This window comes from Chanos chanos, chromosome 15 (assembly GCF_902362185.1).
Source record: "Chanos chanos chromosome 15, fChaCha1.1, whole genome shotgun sequence".
Lineage (NCBI taxonomy): Eukaryota > Metazoa > Chordata > Actinopteri > Gonorynchiformes > Chanidae > Chanos > Chanos chanos.
In genome coordinates this window covers 1,166,234-1,179,858 of record NC_044509.1, presented here as the reverse complement: position 1 = coordinate 1,179,858, position 13,625 = coordinate 1,166,234, and the positions used below count along the sequence as shown (strand labels likewise).

General features: G+C 45.2%; 2 protein-coding genes across 2 annotated transcripts; both read right to left on the bottom strand.

Moving 5' to 3' along the window:
* Positions 1–1,160: 1,160 nt before the first annotated feature.
* Positions 1,161–7,668, bottom strand: mepcea (methylphosphate capping enzyme a). Its single transcript, XM_030792904.1, has 5 exons — positions 6,078–7,668; positions 5,740–5,957; positions 3,530–3,748; positions 1,925–2,048; positions 1,161–1,213 (listed from the first exon to the last, which is right to left on the bottom strand). Exons 1-5 carry the CDS (start codon positions 7,663–7,665, stop codon positions 1,161–1,163), a joined length of 2,202 nt encoding a protein of 733 aa, XP_030648764.1. The 5' UTR covers positions 7,666–7,668.
* A 3,692-nt stretch (positions 7,669–11,360) lies between these two features.
* Positions 11,361–13,625, bottom strand: her1 (hairy-related 1). The gene is made up of 4 exons (XM_030792356.1): positions 13,584–13,625; positions 13,117–13,212; positions 12,814–12,907; positions 11,361–12,139 (listed from the first exon to the last, which is right to left on the bottom strand). The coding sequence occupies exons 1-4, from the start codon at positions 13,623–13,625 to the stop codon at positions 11,361–11,363; spliced, it is 1,011 nt and encodes a 336-aa protein (XP_030648216.1).

Sequence of the window (13,625 nt, the reverse complement as noted above, 5' to 3'; positions counted from 1 at the left end):
GATGACCACGAAGCGAGGTATAGGTAACTTCTGGTTCAATTAACTCAGAGTAAGTAGTATGGCTCTGTTTTGCTAGGAGAATGTAGCCATACGGCTCTTCTATTAGTAGGTTTACCCTAGTGGAAATTCCAGTTGAAAATCCAGTAGCTAGTGTATTGGGATGAACTGGGTCTCAAATGGTCTGCACTGGTTTCAATTGGTCCCAACTGGGTTTTCAGATTCTAATGGTTTACTTACTCTGAGTTAACTGAACCAGAAGTTACCGTGCTTCGGGCCCCAGTTCTCGTCCTTTCGAAAACGTCAACAACAGCATTAACAATCTTTGTCTTATACAGACATCTATCGTGTTGAAAGTTAGTAGCGCGACCAAACACACATTTTTTTGCCATTGAGTAGGCTACGCCATTACAGTAATGAACTAGAACGCTACGTTGGATCTCAGAGGTGTGGAGGAGAAGCAAAAGAGTGACCTGGAAATCAGTTCATGTGTTTATTCAAGCAAGTCAATTTATTTACCTTGACAAAGAAACAAACAAACAAACAAATATTTTGGACTGCCTGAAGAGCTTGGTCTAAAGACTGAATTCAGTTGACTGTGTTTACATGGCTTCACTCCCTAAAACTGAGTGTTGAAACTGAGGTCAAATTCAGTCACAGAAGGCTGACTGAGAGAGAGGCTTATGAAACAAACGCAGCGATAAAAAGAGGGAGGTCTCCTGTCTCCAGTGCGGGCGTGGCTTTTTCACACACTGCTTCAGGCATTTCCCTTCACTCTACTCACAAAGAGACGGTTAAAGACAGTCAAACAGCTTCTTGTTTGGCAGCAAAAAAATTCTTTTTGTCTCAGAAAAAAACAAAGTCCTTCATAAAAAGAAAAGGAAAAAAAGATGAAACTGAAGGAGTGCTCGTCAGGGCAAATACAGGAGGGCTGAGAGCTCCCAAATTCCAAGCCCCTGAAAACACTCCGGAGAAGTCTTTTTCTCGCTCCAATTCCAATCCTAAAACTGTGTAGGAAGAATATTTCAGTAGTCCAGAAGTTTAGCAGGGCTCTGTCTTCAGTGCTGAACAGACAGACAGAGGAACTGGCATTTCGTTATGCCTGGCTTCTGTTTCTTGTTTCTGCACATTCTTCAAAAAAAAAGAGATTTTGAGCAGTTGTGTCAGTTTTGAGACGAGGGTCTTTTGTGAAAGACGTATATCGGTCTCTGAAAACCTGTGAAGGCAAAAAAAAAAAAAAAAGTGTTTTAAAACCAGGGAAAAATAAAGTATTAAATAAAGACTGTGCATGTAATACAGGGGGACAGGACAGAGATGCGTTCACATTTGGCAAACTGAGGCATACGTTACAGGCGAATGGGTTTTCTTTGAACTTTTAAATTGACATGGTTTTCAGGTCAGCATGCTCCGATGACATTAATCCTCTAAGCTTCTAATAACAACCATGGTATCATTTCAAACTTTAAATACCCAACGCTTTAGCTGTGTGTGATGTATGCCAGTTATCCTAAACCAACGACCACAGATAACAATACAAACGCTTAGCTGACATTGTTAATAACGATAACAAGTGCATAATGATAGCATACAAAAAAGACGCTTTCAGAAAAAGTATCAACGTAACCGACAGACAAGTTAACCACCTGAATTGTTGTAAGAAGTTTAAATAAAATCGAACACAATGTATATTTTATGGGATAACTCCCATCTGGGCACTCATCTCCCTTAGTTCAGCGTCCATGCTTGTTTGCCGAGAACTACCTCCTCAGACCAGTTGTGTGTGTTCGCAAACGTTCGCAGTGAACTCGAAGCAGACGCAAAACTGTTTGGAATTGTCTGCAAACGTTCACCTTTGTTTGCTCATTTGAACGCAGCTCAGATGATGGGACAGAATGAAGAACACACAGAAGGGTTCTAGAATGCTGACCTTGAGATGAACTTTTAGGAGTTCCAATGAGCTCGTAACTACTGAATCCCACCTCTGATGTCAGGTAGGAGGGGAACTGCTCTGGTTTGAAGCGGATGCTGCAGTAGTTCTTATAGATGGCGTCCTGGGAGAGACAGCAAGACAGAGCAAGTCAGTCACACACACTGTCCATGTTTAAAAACCCAAAGTCAGTGTCACACACACACATTGTCCATGTTTAAAAACCCACAGTCAGTGTCACACACACACACTGTCCATGTTTAAAAACCCACAGTCAGTGTCACACACACACACTGTCCATGATTAAAAACCCAAAGTCAGTGTCACACACACACACTGTTCATGTTTAAAAACCCAGGTCAGTGTCACACACACACACACTGTCCGTGTTTAAAAACCCAAAGTCAGTCACACACACACACACACACTGTCCATGTTTTAGAAGACAGCGCTGCTGCACTGTGACAGACCAATATCACACTTTCATTTGGAACAGATGTGTGTGATACCATGGGATGACACTGGGGGTTAGAAGACACCACACACACACACACACACACACACACCACTGACCAACTCTCACCCCTCTGTCATTCCTTGCCACCTCTTTTCTAGAACTCTCTCTCTCTCTGAACACTGGTTCATTTTCTGGGACCACTCTCTACAGCTGGTGCCTTCGCTGCCTTTTCATTTCAAAATGTCACATACACTAAAAACACTTCACTCTTGTCCACCCTGTTATCAACCCAAACATGAACTGTCTCTCCTGTGGACTCATTAAAACATCCCGTACAGACCCAAACGGCTGGCTCTCTCCTCCGGTCAGTAATGTGGAGCTTATTCTGTGGATCGTGTGGTTGGCTGGATGAGTGTGAAGCCCAGAAGGCGCTTTGGACAGGCCGTCACAGACATAGCCATGACACACCGGCCTGGATCTCTCCTATGCAAAGATCCAGCCACACTTTTATATTCGTCTAGGAATACCGGGAATAACGAAAATCATTCTGTTGACCAGAAATGCCATCCATGTTACATCTGACTTGAATCAGTGTTTGTTTTGCCCTACTCTGGGTAAGGACAGTCCAACAGGAGGCCAGTGAAACCAGTGTGGAGAGAACATGCCCTGATTGGACAGACAGGCCAACGGAGAACACATTAAATATTCACTCATCTCTATATTGATTATAATACATTTGTAATTTTTCCGTTTTATCAAGATTTTCTTTTTTCTTTACAAACTCATTATTAATTTGTATGCTTGTATGTTTTATATGCTACCGGACACGCTTTGGCATCAACCTACAAATGAAACATGTAAATGTACACAGCTGTGTTGTGTTTTTTTTTATTCAGGGCTAAAGAAAAAGCAGAAGTTTGTTTAGTGACACAGAGGATCCTCAGTGCATCTGTAAACGTGCTAAAATCAGAGGGGATCTTTACAGAGACTCTGACAGCTACACTGACACCATAGACCCACAGTTATTCTGATAAACGGTGCAGTCTCTGTCTCTGTGTCTCTCTCTGTGTGTCCCTCTCTCTCTCTCTCTCTCTGTGTCTCCCTCCTCACCATCACCCTCTCCCCCCCCCCCCCCCCCCCCTTCTCACCGTCAGTCTCTTTCTCTTGCTGTAGGAGGTCCAGGGCTGTGGTTCCAGGATGAAGAGTCCTCCAGGTCTCAGGTGTCTGTAGACACGCTGGAACAGCCGCCTCAGACCAGCATCTCCCCAGTTGAGGTGGACCCACTTAGACACACTCAGACACAGAATCACATCATACTCCTCCTTCTGAGTGGCCAGCAGCAGGTCACTCTCCAACACATAGTTCCCCTGAGAGAGAGAGAGAGAGAGAGAGAGAGAGAGGGAGGGAGGGAAAGACAAAGAGCTATTAGAGGTGCTATGGAAAACACCTGAGATCAGGCTAATGGGCAATCCACTGTGATCAGTTTCAGAAGTTATAAAAGTTATTTCTCAGAATATGTTCACACACACGTAGTCTTGCATATACAGCAATAAAGTGCAATAAAACATTTTTAAAAAAGTCTGAGAGTCCATTCAAACGCACACCGTTTTGAATATGGAGAAAAATTAAGCTGAGATTATCTGACTCTTACAATTGTGTGCATCCACACACACACACACACACACAGGTTGAATGACGGCACCACACCCACTGCCAAAATGATCAGTCATGGAGTGGCATGTGTGTGTCATCACATGCACAGACAGAGAAAATTACTGTAAACTCCCACCCCAGACAAACACTATCACTTTCTCTCTCTCTCGCACACACACACACATGCACACTATAGGAGGGTTGGACAAACGGCACCACATCCATTAACAAAACAGAATAAAATCAGGCAAGGAAGGACAGGATGGTATGTGTGGGAGAAACTCACTGTATAATTACACACATCTGGGCACACACACGCAAGCACGCACACGCACGCGCACACAAACATGCACGCGCACACACACGCACACAGTATTCACTCTGACACACCCTCTCATCGTAAACAGTGCAGCATGGGGGAAACCCGAACCACATTTCCTGCAATGTGGGACAATAAAGTTAATAACCTTCACTCTTGAATCTTAGTGCTGTGAGGAAGGCACACAGCTGAGGGGCTAGGTTACACGCTTACACGCACACACACACACACTCAGCATGAGGCGTTGTGGACAAAAGTCGTGCGGAAAAACGCGAGACCCTCTTTGCTTGAAAGAGATCAAGTTAGCAGTCGAGAGAGGTCTGGTTAGCCTGCGAGAGCCACTGAAGCCCTGTGAGGGGGACTGAGGCCCTCTAGTGGCAGGTCCAATGGTCAGCGCACGCAAGGGAAAGTTGCTTGCGAGAGAGCGAAGGTAACCGATGAACAGCGCGTGCAGTCCAGTGGACTGAAAGTGACTTCAGAGAGACATCCACTGGACAGCACATAACACAGCTCATAAAATCAGGGCACTATTGGATGGAGTCTGCTGAATGTGTGGCAGTGGGTAAAATATTCTGTGAGCAGAAACAGATCCACGTCAGTTAAAATCTCCTCTGTGTTCCCTCGCTGATGACTTCAGACTAATGTGTTTGACTGGTACACATGTCACTGCTACACCAAAGCTCTGATAACAAGACAGGCAGACAGCCCCAAACTGACTGTTTAAAACAACACACAGACAGACAGCCCCAAACTGACTGTTTAAAACAACACACAGACAGACAGCCCCAAACTGACTGTTTAAAACAACACACAGACAGACAGCCCCAAACTGACTGTTTAAAACAACACACAGACAGACAGCCCCAAACTGACTGTTTAAAACAACACACAGACAGACAGCCCCAAACTGACTGTTTAAACCAATCTGACCCAGCCCGTGACGGCAGCTCCCGCTCTATTCTTACAGACTGAATGATCAGAGAGGGCTGTGTGTGACACACAGGAGGGGGAGGTTAACACCCGATTCACTGATGGAAGAGCAGGCCTGACATCCCTCTTTCTTTCCCTTTCATTTAAACACTGAGTGTCTCTAATGGGCAGAGCGTGAAGCTCTGGGAGCACTGGTATTCTGTATATATTATATGCCAAGATCAAGCATTATCAGAAACAAATAAATAAAAAAACAAAACAGAAATTAGAAAAAGAGAAAATAGGGGAAAAATCTACAAGTTATTATTAACACTGCAAGGCAACAAGACTACTCTCTCTCTCACACACTCACACACACAAACCCACATGACACACAAACATACACACAGGACACACATACACGCACACACACACACACACACACACACGACACAGGACACACATGCACGCAGTTACCTTGACAAAGAACACATTGGCAGGGAAGTTTCCTGGTGGGGGTGAGGGGGTGTTAGGTAGAGGGGGGGCGGCAATAGGTCCCCTAGAAATTCGGAGAGACACGGGAAAGGACAGATTGTGACTCTCTCCATCCCTCTTTTTATCGCTCTCCGCGTCCTGCTTCACAGTCTCCTTCTCCTCAGCCTTCTGTTCCTCCTCCACACCGCTCCTTCCATTCTCTGACCTGCCCATTTTCTCACTCTCATCTCCTTCTCCCTTTTCTTTTACGGAGCCATCACTCCTCCCCTCCTCCATTCCAACCTCCCCGTCTGTTCCTGCAGTATCCTGCTCTCCATCACTCCTCCTCTCGTTTCCCTCCACTCCTGCCCTCTCTTTCTCTGCCTCCTCCTCCCCTCCGCAGTGTCTGGCCTCCTGTGTCTGAAGTTCAGAGAGGTAGTGTCGTATGTTTTGTCGGGCGGCGTGTACCAGCTCTCCGTCGATGTCCAGCCCGACGATCCGCGCCGGACGCCAGTTCTTGGCGATGGTCAGCGTGAGGTGACCCGTGTTGCAGCCCAGGTCCAGGACGCTTTTCCCTCTGAACCACTCGGGTTTGAGAACCCTGACCCGTGGGTCCTCGCAGGCACCGGGGTTGCGGTAACCGTAGTACTTGTTGTAGTTTCCGTACTGAAACGTCTTTTTCTGCCGCCGGCCCCGCCCACCCACGGGGACAGAGTTGGCCCCCGTCTGTGGGGTGTGCGGTGCGCCCCTCCCCCGTCCGCTGGGCCCTCGCTTTGCCGCGGGTTCAAACGGCTGGCCGGCGTTGACGTGTTTCCGTTTGCGCTGGCGGTACGTCAGACTGTGTGGAGCGTTTGTTCTTGTGGAGGAGGACACAGGAGCAGTTGAGGTTTCAGAGGCCACAACGACCGGTTCTCTCGGTCTCCTCTCCTCCTCTTCATCTTGTCCACCGGCGGACGGGAAAAGTGGTGGATTGTTAGCGCACTGGGCTTGTGCCATGGGGACTGAGTGTAGTGGAGCTGGTCTGTTCTTCATCTCCTCTGACGACCGGTCCAATGCACTGGCTTTGATGCCTGATAGTGAAGCTCCTCTCTGCTCCGTTTGCTGGGAAACATCACCTCCTTCACTGGGCTTCCTCTGGTCTGACTCCACCACGTCGGACCGGGTCAGGGCTCCTTCTGCATCCGCTTTGACACCTCCTCCTATGCCTCCACCTCCTCCATGATGCCTATTGCGATGTCTCCTCCTTCCCCCAGCCTTGAGAGGGGAAATCAGTCGCCCCCCATCCCCTGTTGAACAGCAGTTTAAATTAAGTGGGTCTGTTATGTCTCTTGGAATGAGGATTTCCACTGGGTCTCGGCTTTTGGCTGGCAAGGGTGAAGATTTTGGCGTCTCGGCATTGAGCGCCCGATTCACCTCCTCGTCCAGCAAGCTGTTGAGATTCAGAGGGTCAAAGATGTTCCCTCCCAACAGGAAGTTGGTGGGCAGGACTGACTCGGTCTCCGAGTTGGAGCGCCGTCGCCGTTTGCCAAAAATGGGGTGTTTGAAGCTGGCGTTGATCGTGTTACTTCGACGCTTGTTAAATCGTTGTTGATGCGGTTGGCATGGAGGCGGATGAGGTTTAGGCAGCTGGAGGCCATTTTTGGATTCCAAGGGAAGAGAAGACTCAGCCCCCATTGTTGAACTGTCTCTGGCGTCCTGTTCTGTTGTGTTAGACATGTTGTTTGACTTTTCTACCGGTACAACAGGTGGACAGTTAATACTGGTGTCATCTTCATTGTGGGGGTTTTTAGACATTATTTCAGGTTTTTCAGGGACATTAGTGTCATTCCCAGAAAGTTTTGAGTGCAGGTGGGATGGATGGACAGCAGTGTTTTCAAATGGACTCTCCCCTAGTTCAACAGCCTCTTTGTCCACTGACATCTCCAGCATCTTTCACTCCAGAAAGGCAATACATGTGAACACAGGAGCACCTCCTGATCTGAACACAACACAATTAAAGCACACACATCAATTTTGGATGTAAGCACACAATATCTCACCAACAAAGCAACTCTCACGCTAGTTTCTTTCTGAAGTACTCAGTCAGACACACAATTTCCTTACATGAAACGAACAATTTGGACTTTAACCAACAAAATACAGTTAATGTCCAATCATTAAAATGTCCGTTGAAAACGAGAAATTACCTTCAAACGGGGATATACTGCCGGCAGCTTCTCAGTCTGGCGAAGTCAGGGTCAAGTTAGGACTAACCTGGGTCTACAGGTGACACAGCACGTGAAAGAAGAAATGTGAACGTTGTGAGAACGTCTGTCCACAAGTGTCAATCCACCGTCCCGGCACGCGCCGCGTGTGAACCTCCCTCCATAAGTTTTCAGCATACGGCCGTCGATATGTTTTTTGCGAAGCTGCGTCTAATACTCACACTTCTCTAGTCCTCATGAATAAGTCATAATAAACGGAGGGACCTTGCTGGAATCGATGGAAGAGAGAGAGAGAGAGAGAAAGAGAGAGAGAGATCCAGTAGCTGTTCTCTCTTTCTCCGCCTTTCCTTAAAGAAACACTGTCTATTCCTCTCTCGCTCCCGAGGTGCTCTCAGCAGCGAAAAAAAACAACCATCACATCAGGCCAGTAACGGCAGCACTTAGCAGATTTCCGTATCGTAGGCGTCAGTAGCTTAGTTAGCATAGTTGCTTACCTTAACGTCAAACTAAAAAATCAAAATGATATGATTTTTTGAGACACGCCCCTCAAAAAATGAAAATAATTTCGTTCAAAAAGCTTTCATTAAAGAATCAAATTGGTTTGTATGTAAATGTGAACGTAAGGTAGCCCTTTTTATTTGTTCTGTTTTAAGCAAGACTCCTAGCAGCCAAACTGCTATGACAACTTTGAACTGATCTGCAGCGTCTCGCACAGTCAGAAAGGGGAGGGGGGGTTCGGGTTTTTATATAGTGCTTCGGTCCTGCCGTGCAGCTAAACAAGCAGTTATTTCAGCCAATAGGCATACGTCTTGGCGAAAAGTCCTGTTTCAACCGACCAATCATTTTTGTCTTAAGGTGGGGCTATTTATTTATTCTAGTTCTCCGACTCGTGGATGTCTTTCAATACGCCGGACTGAAATATATAATATAATACAAAATCGCACGCACTGTACAGGTTGTTCAGAAGCATTGAGTGGTCCTTTTATAAACTATAATAATTTTTAACTGTTTTCTGTGGATGGTCGCGTTCTCTTTTCACAATAGATTTCACACATTCTCTCAGGCAAGCAGACTCTTGTCAAAGCTAACCCGGGCGAATGGTGCCGTTTTACTTGTTTGGCTTACTTTAGAGCAATCTGGCAGTTGACAGCGTCCAAACATAAAATAAGTACCTCTGACTGCAAGAAAACACTCAGCTGCCGCCTCCTCTACTCTACTCCCCTCCATTCTGGAGGTTTAAAGGATTACCCCTGGGAAATGTAGTTCACCGTTGCATGCTAACGTACTTTGGTTCAGTCCATCCATGTTTACTCTAAATAAATGAGCTTTGCCGTGAAAGACCTCATGTGGCCCTCGTGTCGCACTGTTCACGGATAATTTTAGGAGACGTAGGACAAAAAAGCCGACCACGCTGCCTTTGAGAGTTGGACTGCCTTAATTAGTCACTAATTTTAGATAAGGTCAAATCTATTATGTCACCATCACTCAGCGTGAGGCACCGAAATAACTCATTTGTTCTCCAGTACACCATGTAGAGGGCAACATTAACATGTCAGCTACAGATCTTGCTCATTTTAACAGTACTTTGCATGTGAGCATTGACTGCACTTGTTCTGTAAAAGGAGTTACCGAAATACTGAATTCCTGTCACATTTGACAGAGTTCATCTTGATAGTGTAGCTAATACCTACAACCAGCAAATTGATGCTTCACAATTAATCTAGATGGAGTATCAAACCAAGATAGAGCTTTTTTTTTAATTATATAAAAATTTAATATTATATTTGTACATTTATTGAGGACGTTCATTTATATTTTCCAAACATATGTCATCACTTGTCACTGTTTAACATTTCTATTGTAATCCACCATAAAGGTATAACCTTGTAACTGTTATTAGATAATGAGGTAGTTAATAAAATCATTGATTAAAAACTCAGTCTTGTATGGCTGAAACTGCCATTCACAGAGTGAATACCTAGCTAAGTTTAACATCACGCCATTGGTGCTGACAAATGAAGACTTTAGCCTCTATTTAAAACTGATATAACATTTACACATGTAACAGGGTCTAATGCACCACTGGAACAATGGTCATCACGCATGGTGAAACGTTGTAGATAGAGGAGAGGTTTTAATTGCGTTAATTAAGTGTTGCTTACTGTTAACGTCATTATCTCCAGTTCCCACTACTTTCAGTGCTGTCAGAGAAACTATCTGCTGACATGATTCAGACAGATGTTACAGAAGGGCACACACTAAAACTAATCTGACACGAGAACAAACATGTCGTTGGCCAGGTGAGGTTCCATTTTTGACCTCCCTCTGTCGATGCCGAGGGCACCGTGGTAATACTGCTTTTAATCCAGTAGTGGGCAGCAAATACCATCAGTTTCCCTCAACAGGGCATCAAACATTTTAGCCCACGTGAACTCAGAGAGCTGAGAGGATAGATCTGAGTGTGGATAGATCAGATATTGTAAAGATGATCTTTCCTGGCTCACAATGGGGGCCATCTTTGAGGTAATTTATGGCTTTAGGATTTGGCCAGTGTGTAGACTTTCAATGAGTATTCCGTTTTTTTATGGCAGGATCACTGTGTGACACCATGGCACAGAGAATTAGCAACACACCAGAGGAGTCTGTGCCATTGGATTAAGTGACTCCTGGGATAAAGCAGAGTGAATCAAGTTGTGTAAACATTTGTAGTAATATGATGAAATTCACTGCAACTATGCACTGTGCGTAGCTGAGTTTGAGCTGAGTTTTAGACGGACAAATGAATTAGAGGTTGAAGTGGCCCGGGAGGACCAGGGGAGACAAGAGAGGGGGCATTGCAAATGAGAGAAAGCACCGGAGCAGAGGTTTAGAGAGAGGAGGAGGAGGAGGGGGAGGAGAAGGAACAAAACCAAACACATTAAACAAAATTAGAACTTTATTCCGTGGAAAACTGTACATATAATTTACAAAGCTGTACATGGAGGAGAACAATAAATATATTTACACAGTTTTCATAAAACATACAAATGAGAGTTGAGGACAGAATAATAGAAAGAGTGGGTATATGAGGAAAGTTTGAGAAGACAATGAGAATATTACAGGCATACACATGTTCAGCATATTCTGTGACATCACTAAATAAATTCCTCTGTCCAGTGTGACATCATAGAGTAAATTTCTCTATATACTATGTCGGCACAGTGACTGTGACTAAACCAATAACAGAGAGAATTCAGTCAAGGGAACAATAAACGTGTGTCTTAATTATCTGTTTCACATCTCTCTCTCTCTCTCTCTCTCTCTTTCTTTATCTCTCTCTCTCTTTCCCCATTCCTCTCACTGAGGGATGGAGTGAGCAGGCTGCTATGTGTTTCTGGGGATGAATTCCTGTGAGTCCTTTTCTCCTATTTTGTGTCCACCTCACCAGGGCCTCCACACTGTCTGGGCCTGGTTCTGAAACAAAGTCCGTCTCAGCGTCCGGGCTGGGCCTGGGGGAACCGGGCCGGTGAGAGGTCGGAGCGGGGTGGGAGGCCCGGAGGACAGGAGAGAGGGAGCACCACAAACAAGAGCAGCTGCAGGGGTGGAGAGAGAGGAGGCAGACGAGGAGGAGGAGTCAGACGACGGCGGAGAGAGGGATGGAGGGAAGAGGAACTGACATGGCATGGTGATGTATGGAGGAGAGGCAGAGAAAGGAGGAGAGGAGGCAGAGTAACAGGGGGAGGGGGGTGGAGAGAGACTGTAAGGAGGAGATGGGTAAGGATGTGAAATGGGAGGCTGAGCTGAAGCGTGGGGGTGGGGGAGTATGAATGAACTGGGGTACAGAGCATTACTGTAAGACAAAGCCTCAGTTTTCCCCCTGACAGGCCCAACTGCTGACATGTCAGTCCTGCACTGGAGCTCTGGGCTGGGCATCCAGGGTGTAGGCCCAGGTGGATTAGTCACTCTTCCCTGAGGGAGGGCTCCACTGTGGGCATCCAGGTGTTGTCTCAGGCCCTGTATGAAGCTGTCTCTATGGCAGGGCTCCACGCAGTCAATAAAACCGGCCAGTCGCGAGATGCATTCCCTGAAGCCTGCCACGTATAAGGGATTGTTGGGCAGTGGAGTTTGGATACTGCCGGGGTCTTGGAGGGAGATGAAGGACACGCAGGGCTGGGGGCCGCTGTCCTGCTGAGCTGCCGTAGCTGTGCTGTCACTGGGCTCTGTGTGTCTTGTACAGTCCACTGAGTGATGGAGAAAGGAGGAGCACAGGAGACAAGGGGAGAGCAGAGGAGGTGTGGAGAGAGAGAGAGGAGAAATGGAAAAAGAGGGAGAGAGGGAGAGTGGGATGGTAAGTTAGTTAGTAGATCAATAAGTGTTAGGTAAGGAGAGGCAGGAAGGTGTAATGGGTGAATAGATGGTATATTGTTTAGGTAAATGTTAGAGTGTTTAAAGAAGAGAATTGGGATCACAGCAAGAACATGGAGGTAGTTTTACGATATTAGATTATTGTGGTAGAAAATTCAGAGAGAGAATGAAGGAATCGAAACACAAAAAAAAGAGAGAAAGAAAAAGAAAGAAGACAAGTCAGAGGTGTTTTGAAAAAACAGAACCATAGGGATGGAGAGTTTATGAAAAGGAACAAATGTAGAAATTGGTTCATCACAATTCAGATGTGAAATGATGGAGAAATTGTCAGTGAGATAGAATTCAGTCACAGACAAGTGAGTTATGATTAACGTCAGAGGAGAGAGATGGAGATGGAAAAAAGAAAGAGAGCAAAAGAATAAACATTAATCAGTTAATCAGGTGCTTTCCTTTGTGTCACTGATCATTTAAAGCGTTAAACTGACACAGATTTAAACGATGTATTTAAATGTAAGCAGCCAGTCCGTACCTCTCTTTTCCTTGCGGCCGTTGGTCTTTTTACGGATGTACTCCACGGTAAGTTCCAAAATCTCTGCTTTCTCAAGCTTTGGGTTTAGTAGCCTCTGTAGAGAAAAAACAATACGTTACCACGTCATTACGTATACCCTCGGAACATTAAGTAATAAGGTAAACGCCATTTTTTTAAAGAATGTTGCTTATGTCGGAAGACCTGGAAATACTGTGGTTTGAATTTTAGTCAGAATGTGCAGTCAGAAAATATTTCTGTCTAAAAGCATTTTACTAAAGAATAAATGTAGACAAATTTTTTTACCGAGTCCAGGGTGTTGTCCAACAGAAGTGTCCGAAGTTCGTCCAAACGCTGGTTGATTCGGTCTCTGCGCTTTTTCTCTATCACTGGTTTTAGAATCTGCACAAGGGCGCGATGAAAAGTTTTTAAAAAAATGCTCAAATAGCCCAATACGTTGCACTTTCTGTGTCGCATAGGTCTAGGTCTTTTAGTGGTGTTTGTTATTTCTATTTTAATTAATGAATTTTAGCCATTACATCGATGTTTATGGGTTAATTCAAGACATGTACTGAACGTTTTATTGTTTTTATAACAAGTATTTACACACTAAGGTGTAGTGATTTTTCAGTTATCATAAAGCCGGCGAATGTAGGCCTAGAAGACATGCAATGTCACAACTCTCCCACAGTGAGTTAAAAATTGTCTTTGAAGGAAAAAATAAGAAATAGCAATAGGCCCGAAACGTTAAAAACGATGACAAGAATACTTACTCTTTTCGAGCCACGTCGACTTGTCACTTTAGGAGTCCCCAT

Bases quoted from the DNA above. Each gene is read 5' to 3' on its own strand.
- mepcea (XM_030792904.1), bottom strand. From the start codon at position 7,665: ATGCTGGAGATGTCAGTGGACAAAGAGGCTGTTGAACTAGGGGAGAGT. The intron at 2,049-3,529 runs GTGAGAAGGGGG...TGTCTCTCCCAG, and splicing joins GCAAGAGAAAGAGACTGACG to GACGCCATCTATAAGAACTA. The intron at 1,214-1,924 runs GTCAGCATTCTA...TTGCCTTCACAG, and splicing joins TCCTAAAAGTTCATCTCAAG to GTTTTCAGAGACCGATATAC.
- her1 (XM_030792356.1), bottom strand. From the start codon at position 13,625: ATGGGGACTCCTAAAGTGACAAGTCGACGTGGCTCGAAAAGA. The intron at 13,213-13,583 runs GTAAGTATTCTT...GCCCTTGTGCAG, and splicing joins GTCGACGTGGCTCGAAAAGA to ATTCTAAAACCAGTGATAGA. The intron at 12,908-13,116 runs GTAAAAAAATTT...TTTTCTCTACAG, and splicing joins TGGACAACACCCTGGACTCG to AGGCTACTAAACCCAAAGCT.